Here is an 11,574-nt window from a genome sequence, read left to right on the forward strand (position 1 = left end):
TGTCTGTTAATTTTGGGGGAATGGTCTAATCTCTGTTTATTTGGGTGGAGTGGTCTAATCTTTGTTGATTTGGGGGAATGGTCTTATCTCTGTTTATTTTGGGGGAATGTTGTAATCTCTGTTAATTTGGGGGGAATGTTGTAATCTTTGTTGATTTGGGGAGAAATGGTGTAATCTCTGTTCATTTAGGGAGAATTGTATAATCTCTGTTGATTTGGAATGAATGGTCTAATCTCTGTTAATTTGGGGGAATCGTCTAATCTCTGCTAATTTGGGGGGAAGGTCTAATCGCTGTTTTTATATGGGGTGAATTGTCTAATCTCTGTTGATTTGGGGGAATTGTCTTATCTTTGTTGATTTGGGGGGAATGGTATAATCTCTGTTGATTTGGGGGGGAATGGTCTAATCTGTGTTGAGTTGGGGAAATGGTCTAATCTCTGTTGATTGGGGGGATTGTGTAATCTCTGTTGATTTGGGGGGAATGGTGGTATCTCTGTTTATTTGGGAGGAAGGGTCTAATCTCTGTTAATTTGGGGGGAATGGTCTTATGTCTGTTTTTTGGGGGAATGGTGTAATCTCTGTTGATTTGGGGGGAATCCTATAATCTCTGTTTATTTGGGGGGAATGGTCTAATGTCTGTTGGTTTGGGGGGAATGGTCAAATTTCTGTTGATTTGAGGGAACTGTCTTATTTCTGTTGGCTTTGGGGGAATAGTCTAATTTATTGATTTGTGGGGGGATAGCCTAATCTCTGTTGATTTGATGAGAATGGTCTAATGTCTGTTGCTTTAAGGGTAATGGTCTTATGTCTTTTAATTTGGGGGGAATTGTTAAATCTCTGTTTATTTTGGGGGAATGATGTAATATCTTTTTATTTGGGGACGGTATAATCTTTGTTTATTTAGGGGATGGTCTAATATCTGTTTATTTGGGGAATGGTCTAGTGTCTGGGGAATGTTCTAATCTCTTTTATTTGGGGGTTTGGTCTAATCTCTGTTTATTTGAGTGGAATGGTCTTATTGCTGTTTATTTTTGTGGGAATTATCTAATCTCTGTTGATTTGGGGGGAATGGTCTTATCTCCGTTCCTTTAGGGAATAGTTTTATGTCTTTTATTTGGAGGAATTGTCTAATCTCTGTTTATTTAGGGGGTAAGTGTCTAATCTCTCTTGATTTCGGGGATTTGAGGGTGAATTGTCTAATCTCTTTTGATATCGAGAAATTGTCATATCTATGTTGATTTCGGAGGAATGGTCTACTCTCTGTTGATTTTGAGTGGAATGATCTAATCGCTGTTGATTTTGGGGGAATGGTAAAATGTCTGTATATTTGGTGGCAATGGTTTAATCTCTGTTTATTTAGGAGGAATGGTCTAATCTCTGTTGATTTGCGGGGAATTTCTGTGGATTTTGGGGAATGGTCTAATCTCCGTTGATTTCGAGGAAATTGTCTGTTTATTTTGAGTGGAATGATCTAATCGCTGTTGATTTGGGGGGAATGGTCTAATGTCTTTTGATTTCGAGGGAATGGTCTAATCTCTTTTTATTTGGGGTGAATGGTATAATCTCTGTTTATTTGGGAGAAATGGCCTAATGTCTGTTGATTTTGGGTGAATGGTCTTATATCGGTTTAATTAAAGGAATGGTCTAATCTCTGTATATTTGTGAAAAAATGTCTGTTTGTACATTTGGTGGGAATGGTCTAATGTTGATTTGTGGAATGGTCTAACCTCTGTTAATTTTGGGGGAATGGTCTAATGTCTGTTTATTTTGGGGGAATCGTCTAATGTCTGTTAATTTGGGGGGATTGGTCTAATCTCTGTTGATTTCGGAGGAATGGTCTAATATCTGTTGATTTGGGGGGGCAGTCTAATCTCGTTTGATTTGGGGATGGTCTAATTTCTGGAGAATTGTCTAATCTCTTTTATTTGGGGGAAATGGTCTAATCTCTGTTGATTTAAGTGAAATGGTCTAATGGATGTTGATTTTTATGGGAATTGTCTGTTGATTTTGGGGAATGGTTTTATGTCTTTAATTTGTAGGAATGGTCTAATCTCTGTTTATTTGGGGAAACTTGTCTAATGTCTGTAGATTTTGGGGAATTGTCTAATCTCTGTTGATTTGGGGGGAATTGTCTAATCCCTCTTGATTTCGGGGATTTTAGGGTGAATTGTCTAATATCTGTTGATTTGAGGGGGAATTGTCTGATCTGTTGAATTCGGGGAATAGTCTTATCTATGTTGATTTGGGGGGAATGGTCTAATCTCTGTTGATTTGGGGGGAATGGTCTAATCTCTGTTGATGTTGGGGGACTGGTCTAATCTCTGTTGATTTGTGGGGAATGGTCTAATGTATGTTAATTCGGGGGGAATTGTCTAATGTGCGTTGACTTGAGAGGGGATTGTCTAATCTCTGTTGATTTCGGGGAATGTTCATATCTATGTTGATTTCGGGGAAATTATCTTATCGCTGGTGAGTTGGGGGAAATTGTCTAATCCCTGTTAATTTAGGAGGCATGGTCTAATATCTGTTTATTTGGGGGAAATTTTCAAATGTTTGTAGATATTGGGGAGTGATTTAATCTCTGTTAATTTATGAGGAATGGTCTAATCTCTGTTTATTTTGAGGAATGGTTTAATCTCTGTTCATTTAGGGGAATGGTCTTATCTCTGATTTTTTGAAATGGTCTAATCTCTGTTGATTTTTGGGGAAAAGGTCTAATGCCTGTTGATTTGTGGGGTGAATAGCCTATCTCTGTTGATTTGGGGTGAATGTTCTAATCTCTGTTGATTTGAGGGGATTGGTCTAATGTCTGTTGTTTTCGAGGGAATGGTCTAATCCCTGTTGATTAGGGTGTATTGTCTAATCTCTGTTGATTAGGGGGATGGTCTAATCTCTGTTTATTTGAGGGAAATTGTCTAATGTCTGTAGATTTTGGGGAATAGTTTAATCTCTGTTGATTTGGGAGGAATGGTCTAATCTCTGTTTATTTTGGGGAATTGCCTAATCTCTGTTGATTTTGTGATAGGTCTAATCTCTGTTGATTTGGTGGGAATGAGCACATCTCTTTTCATTTGGGGGAATGGTCTAATATATGTTGATTTTGTGATAGGTCTAATCTCTGTTGATTTGGTGGGAATGGGCACATCTCTTTTCATTTGGGGGAATGGCCTAATCTCTGTTGATTTTGTGATAGGTCTAATCTCTGTTGATTTGGTGGGAATGGGCACATCTCTGTTCATTTTGGGAAATGGTCTAATATATGTTGATTTTTGGAGAATGGTCTAATTTCTGTTAATTTGGGGGAATTGTCTAATCTCTTTTGATTTGAGGGGAATGGTCTAATCTCTGTTGATTTAGGGAGAATGGTCTAATCTCTGTTGATTTCGTTGGGAATGGTCTAATGTCTGTTTATTTGGTGGAAATTATCTTATATCTGTTTATTTGGAGGGAATGGTCTAATCTGTTGATTTGGGGGAAATGGTCTAATCTCTGTTGATTTGGGGGGAATGGTTTAATCTCTGTTGATTTGGAGGATGGTCTAATCTCTGTTGATTTGGGGGGAATGTCTAATCTCTGTTAATTTGGGGGAATTGTCTTATGTCTATTGATTTGAGGGGAATGGTCTAATCGCTGCTGTTTTTGGGGGAATGGTCCAATCTCTGTTAATTTTGGGGGAATGATCTAATCTTTGTTGATTTTAGGGATGGTCTAATCTCTGTTTATTTGGGGGAATGGTCTAATCTCTCTTGATTTCGGGGAATTGACTAATGTCTGTTCATTTGTGGGTGAATTTTCTAATGTCCGTTGATTTGGGGGGGTCTAATCTCTGTTTATTTCGGGGAATTGTAATATCTGTGTTGATTCCGGGGGAATGGTCTAATTTCTGTTGATTTTGAGGGGACTGATCTAATCACTGTTTATTTTGGGGGAATGGTCTAATCTCTGTTGATTTGAGGGGAATGGTCGAATTTCTGTTGATTTGGAAGGCATGGTCTAATCTCTGTTGATTTAGGAGGAATGGTCTAATCTCTGTTGATTTGCGGGGAATAGTCTAATCTCTCTTGATTTGGGGGTAATGGTCTAATCTCTGCTGATTTCGAGCGAATGGTCTAATATCTGTTGATTTGGGGGGATGGTCTAATGTATGTAGATTTTGGGCAATGGTCTAATCTCTGTTTATTTTGGGGAATGGTCTAATCTATGTTTATTTTGGGGGAATGGTCTAATCTATGTTTATTTGGGGGGAATGGTCTAATGTCTGTTGATTTGGGGGGAATGGTCTAATCTATGTTTATTTGGGGGAATGGTCTTATCTCTGTTTATTTTGGGGGAATAGTCTAATCTCTTTTGATTTGGGAGGGAATGGTCTCATCCTTGTTCCTTTGGGGGAATTATCTAATCTATGTTGATTTTGAGGAAATTTTATTTTCTCATATGCAAATAGAATGGCATATATAAAAAATTCAACTACAAACACAAGATTTTTTATTACTGAAAATTGAGTACCCAGCATGCGAAACTATTAATATAAAGTCTCTTCACCACCAACCGCAACACTGAGTTCATCACCTCTTGACCATTCCAAAACATTCCAAATATAGATGTGCTACTGCTTGTTTAAGCAGTTTCCTCTATTACAGTAATTAAGCTGTTACAATGGCTTCATTGATAGGTGCTATTAAGCTATAGTTGCTTTTACAAGTAAGTGTCATTACGCCGCTTTATAGCTGCCATTATATGCAAGTGTAATTAAGCTGCTATAGTAACTGCCCTTACAAGTATGTTATTGCGTCATCACATAAGGATAATCATATACTCAGTATTCTTTTAATTGTTTATCTTTTTTGTTTTAATTTGTAATCTATTTTCACGAATAGATGGTTTGGGCAAAAACCAGTCAAATTGGATGTGCAATGGAATTCTGCTCTCGCTTTGGTAGTTCAACGGACGCTCACTTTTTTGCCTGTTTTTACCATGGACCGTAAGTAAATTTCGTATTAATATAAATCGATATAACATTAAATATAAAATTAGTATACTTTAGTATATCATCAAATAAAACCTAATACAGATATCGTTGGGATATATAATTATGAAATAAGATTACCATCAGAAAAATTGAATGACTACTGACGGACTGTCTCGTTTATTTCTGCAGATATATTTAATAAAATATGTGATGATTTTTTTATATACATAAGCTCTAAATATTTTATTGATATTCGGTCATTTTAATTTATTTACTTATTTAATAAATTAATTGCACTAATATATATATATATATATATATATATATATATATATATATATATATATATATATATACACTAGCAGGTCGCCCGACAATGCTCGGTCGTAAAATACACATAAATATGATATTTTGATGCAGATTTCGTATTTATTATTATACTAGCAGGACACGTGTATTCGTGTTGCCCAGTGGAAGCATGCCCCCCTCATAAAAAATTAAAGTATGGTTGTTGTTGTTGTTGTTGTTGTTGTTGTTGTTGTTGTTGTTGTCCAAACTCCAAATTCCTCAAGTTAAGAACTGCTTCCGGAATGGTCACTGGCAACATCCCCATGTTAAGAACGGCTTTCGGAATAGAACCCCATCTTGTGAGTGGAAGGGTCAAAGTATTTGCTCCAAATATAACCTTGATAATTGCTGTAAGGATCCCACGTGCAAATACTATGAACCAAAAATAAATAAATAAAGGTGGCAGGTTGGATAAAATTAATTTTGTTCTTCGCCTGTGCGTACTAATCTGACGGGCAGTGTTTTAAAGTGCATAATACAGGGCTTTATGTCGGATAAAGTACTTCTAGCACCCAAATATAAACGAGATTTTCTTAATCAGCATAGTGGAAAACTTATAAAAGTCGTAATTTTAAAGAAACGTGTTAAGATGAAACTAAGTTAAAAATTTATCTTAAAAAAGCCGTTCTTAACATGAAGAGATTGCGTGTGTTTATACTACGCTGGGGCAGGTCGTAAAAATACCAAAGTAACTTTCCATACACAAACAAAACAAAAAATATATTTGTTAACTGATTCAAAGAAACAAAAAAATTATTCATCCTCCCCCCAAAAGCACAGAAAAAAAATACAGTTGCCATAAAAAATAAATAAAACAATAAAATTTATGAAATTGTTACGGTAGGTTGTGGGCTTAAGATTTAGAGGGAAAAATAGTAAGTACTTTGTCTGAAGATTTGGTGTGATTTTGATGATGTTGCTTCTAGGATGAAATGTAGGATTTTATTATAACGAATAAGTTACATAAAATAGTAGCTAATAGTCTAGAAGTAATAAATTTTTATGTATCTGTTGTTGTAAACGTACAGTACTTTGGTCAAGAGCGAAATTTCTGCAATCAATATATTATTTAGATTATATTGGACCCAATATATAGTAATGATTTTAAAAAATGACTCGTGCACCACCACCGCGAATCGAAACCAAAACGTTTACCGTACGATTTATTTTTTCCTTTTGCGTTAATGCCTGATCTATAAAGATGTGTTTGCTGTAAGGCTAAATATTAAAGCATTAATATTAAATAACAACTATGTTACGCATGCATATTCGTAATGTCGTCGATCGACCTTCACCAGGCAAATCTTATTTCTTTAATTTTTACACTTTCGTACCGATTTACCCGGTTAAAACCCAAATATAAAGTTTCACATGGGTTCGAACACCCTCTATATTATATTTCCTGTCTGCAGACCAAAAACTGACACAGAAATTTGGTAAGCAAAATCTTTTAAACAAATATATGTATATATATATATACGCATACGTAAATATATATATAAAAAGAGTTTTGTGTTTACTATGACCGTTTTACGCAAATATTATACAAGCATAAATCATGGAGAATACCTGAATGAATACAATTACACGTATTAGTTTACTGAAGATGATCATCCCATAAGAAAACTAACAAAAACTCATAGGGAATTGATTAAAATGAATGTTTAAAATAATGTATATAAAGACTCCTAACGTGGATGAAACGCAGAATATTCTGTGTAGCTTAAGTGCCATATATATTTTAAAACTTACCATATATATATATATAAATATATATATATATATATATATTTATATATATATATATATATATATATAGTAATTTATAAAATATATATAGCGATTAAGCTACACTGAATATTCGGCGTTTCATCCACTATAGGATTCGTCAGGCTTATGCGCATAAGCCTGACGAATCCTATAGTGGATGAAACGCCGAATATTCAGTGTAGCTTAATCGCCATATATATTTTATAAATTACTAACTAGCTCTACCTACGTATTGAGCACTTTTGAAGTAAATACTTAAAGTTTACGCATAAATCTATACTTTCGTATATTAATTTTATGTGAGTAAATGAAGTAGTTATATATATATATATATATATATATATATATATATATATATATATATATATATATTGAAGCAATGGAATAAAACAACATCCCTTCATAGATGAAATGAAGCATGGATATATTGACCCTCTCACGTGACTGAGGCACAAAGAAAAAAGACAGGAAGATAACAAGACAAGATTCGAATAACTCTTATGTCACCTGTATTCCATTGTAAATAAACCCCTTTGTCTTCCACCCATAACCCTGTGTTACTTGCTGTATTCTTATTTAAAGTAAGGATATAACATATATATATAAATTAAATATAATACAAGTTTCTGTCTATTAATTCTATTTTTGATTCTTTCTAATAGTCTTCACTTTAAGCATCCGGGGATATTCAATGTAATTTCCATTACTATCAAGTTAAGGTATTCACAAACGATCTGAACGAAGGTAATTCGAAATATTTTTACAGAACAGACAACAACATGTTGCGACGGAGATAATTCTGTGATATTCTTTACTTACGTCACTGAATCTATCCGAAATGAAAAGGAAGATGTGCACATTGAAAACTATTCGTTTAATTTATTGTAATATATATATATATATATATATATATATATATATATATATATATATATATATATATAAATGCGTAAAAAGAATGTGTTGGAGTAACTGATTGATAAAATTAAAATCTGTAAGGTAGTCGTTATGTCAAAGAAACACAGAAAAGGAAAAACATCGTTTTTCAGTTTTACACAAAAGCCTTTATAGCTGGTATTCCAACAACGCATTTTTCTAAAAATTTAACCGGTGAATTTTTCTTTCTCTGGCCGCATGTGACTTTTCATGTCGGCTGTGATGTCACTCACGTGTCTCGAACGTGTGCTTTGCGAATCCAATTCGTACGAACCCTCTGCTTTTTTGTCTCTGCTCTCCTTCGTTCTCGTTCCTAATCTCGTTCCCTTCGCTGTGACGTCACATCACAATCATGCTCGATCTACATATGATCGAAATATAGCTGCTGACACTCCTAGCATCAGCTACACTGTTACTATTAGTGTAGTGTTAAAGTGTTACTATAGGATAACCGATAACAGATGCACTTTTATACTTTAATATGAGGTAAAAGTTTATGAGTCTCGTAATGACCGTTAGTAGTGGAAATTTGTTAAATTAGATTACTTAGAAGGACGGCCATCAAAAACTTTTTACGTTGAACTTGAAGACGACCATATTGTAGACAGCTGTAAAACAGGGAAACTAAAGAGGGTCCCGCATGCGTGCAGTACTCAGAAAGAAACTTTGTTCATGGAATCTTCATTTAGATTTAGGTACAGATAAAGAGTGGGAAAAATTATTGATAGTGGTTTTAGTAGACGAGTGTTTTTCGTGAAAGTTTGGCAATGGAGGACCATAGATTAGAGCTCAGACGAGCAGTTGCCATGAAAATAGATATAGAGAAGAGACAGGCTCGCAACGTTTCTTCTGTGGAAAAAAAGGTTGTAGGGAAGAGAAAAGGACATCCCCCCACTAGGCTACGAAGTCTATTTTTAACTCTCTCAAGGCAGAATAAGGTGCTTCGGGCATATATGTACTGGAGCAGTAGAAAAATCCATCTATTTTTCCAGTGACATTGGCAACAGATTTTATGTATGTGTCCCATTTCAGATCAGGAGTAAACATCAGACCCAGAAGCTTGTCAAAACATGGAACCTTTCCAAGACGAGAGCCATTCATTTGAGTTGATGTCAGACGAGGATCAGAGCATTGATGATATAAAGATAGAAGCTTGGTTTTAGATGTATTAAAATTAACCAGCCACTTCTTCTCCCATTGCACCATTTGCTCAAGATCAGAGGAGAGAGAATTAGAGAGAACAGAATCATTTACGGCCTTTAAAGTATTGCCATAGATGGCAGTGTCGTTAGCATAAATCTCTACGAATGATCTTTGGATGTGATTTAGGAGATCATTTATATATATATCAGGAAGAGAGTTGGGTCTAGCATAGCCCCCTGAGGGAATCCAGCATTAATACTGTAGGCTTCTGATTTCTACTCATCAACCACTACTTTTATGAACTTCTCAGAGACAAATGATTTAATAATTGAGAAGACATTTCCAGCTATAACTGTGAATATAATATTAAGTAGACTAATATATTATAGTAAGTGTGTATCATGTAAATATGTTTTCAAATTAATCGTCCATTTTGATACTGAATCATATAAAGAACATGGAAATATATTTTTTACAGGCATTGCATGAAATAGCTATATGTTCATTAGGTAGTCAGCTGCCTCTCTAAATTACAGAACATGCACCCAAGTAGATTTTAGCATTGGAAGTACATGTCTATATCTCCTCTAAGGTCTTCTTCATAAATCATTCTTGCCAACTACACTACGAACATGTTTTTTCTAACCGACACAGACGTCTATTATTGTACCTATCTAGATTCATTACATTTGTATATTGTTTTCCACTCGACGATATAACAATTATAGTAAATGGGTATATGTATATTTTAATGGAAGCATGCGTTTATGTGCCATATTTAGATTTATACACATTTTCTCTTTATTTTCTCATTTAGGGCGAATTTTGAGAAGACAGTTTATATAAAGGGGGCGCCTTGCTCTAAATGCCCGGAAGGATCAAAATGTGATAAAGGACTCTGTGATGGTAAGTTATTAAGAATACTCGATTGTCAATGGAATTGGTGATCGTAGACTCTTATTATATATTCTTTTTTCAGGGAAAGGGGGCTAAATGTTTTTTTTTAATTACATTTCACTCTTTGTGCATACCAATACTCTTTGCTTAGAAGCTCAATATATGATAAATATACAAACAGAGCATATAAAACATAATAAAAGTATAGTTACATTCGAGGATCCAAATATTTATTTTTCATACAACACAGCTCCTCCAGCATGTTAACATTTCGATAAATTTTTACAGATCCGTTTCGTTATGCAGAAACAAACGTTTATTATTATGAATAAGAAACAACATAGCTGTTGGAATAAACACACGATGCTTACTTTTCTGTGAATTTTTATTTTTATTTTATTTTTAAGCAAATAATTTATTTTTTCTGGGGAGTATATGCAAGGAAAAAGTCGGCGTGGACAAAATAACAAACGATTGTTTCTGCATAACGAAACGGATCTTAAAAAATTTACCGAAATGTAAACATGCTGAGGATTTTTATTTATCCCCCCCCAACGTTATTTTCACAATTTCGATTCCCATTCGTGTCTTTCCTCTTTTTTTTTCATTCAAATCCCTCGATACAGCTTTGATAAAGCGAGGGTGAAACCGGGCAGCTGACTCCCCCATTTTATTCTCCCCCCCCTTTATTCTCTTCAGCCCGTTAACTTTATTTTAAATGTTGACTTTATTTTAAAGTTCTAATCATGAATGTTCGTCTCCCTTTCATAATGGCATTATATATATATATATATATATATATATATATATATATATCTATATATATATATATATATATATATATATATATATATATTGTGTATATTTAGGCAGCATCTTCTCATTCAAACAAATGTTATTGAAGAGCTCGGAATTCTTCTGTTTTATTATCTTCCTTTTCATCTTCTCCAATCTCCGAATAATTTTTTTGTGCTTTTTTTTATTTTTTAATATGGATTCATAGCAAGCGCTTTCGACAGATATATATATATATATATATATATATATATATATATATATATATATATATATATATATATATATATATATATTATCATGGTCACGTGGTGGCATATTATGAATTGAGTTTTTTTTAATATTCTTTATTTTTATTTTTATTTATTTTATATAGAGTATATATAAATTTATTGCATATTTACATACGTACATATTTAAATTTAAAATCTGCTATCCTAAGCATTTTAAAATATTTCGACTATATTCGTAATTGAAATTATTGATCTACGTTTTTTTTTTGTTTTTTTTGTGTTTTTTTTTTAATATACAATGCTTTGAGTATTTTTAGTCTATTAAGATTTTTCTCGCCTGGCAAAACCTTAGTGTTTTCTACTATGATTTTTCGGAATTCCGAATGATGGCAGCCATGTTTTCCCAAATGTTGCGATACCGAACTAGAGTCAAAGAGGTGGAGAGTGACGAAACGGATCTGTAAAATATGTACCGCACTTTTA

The 11,574-nt window shown here is 33.9% G+C and overlaps 1 protein-coding gene across 1 annotated transcript in view; it reads left to right on the forward strand.

The window, feature by feature from the left end:
- The window catches only part of LOC145303404 (peptidase inhibitor 16-like), a 56,891-nt gene that overhangs the window by 24,335 nt on the left and 20,982 nt on the right, over nt 1-11,574 (forward strand). Inside the window, exons 4-5 of the mRNA XM_080144724.1 lie at nt 4,878-4,981; nt 9,984-10,072. Coding sequence (XP_080000850.1) covers nt 4,878-4,981; nt 9,984-10,072 — 193 coding nt within the window. The remainder of the gene's footprint in view (nt 1-4,877; nt 4,982-9,983; nt 10,073-11,574) is intronic.

Source organism: Euprymna scolopes, chromosome 2, assembly GCF_053919585.1.
Source record: "Euprymna scolopes isolate OS-2025 chromosome 2, ASM5391958v1, whole genome shotgun sequence".
Taxonomy (NCBI): Eukaryota; Metazoa; Mollusca; class Cephalopoda; order Sepiida; family Sepiolidae; genus Euprymna; species Euprymna scolopes.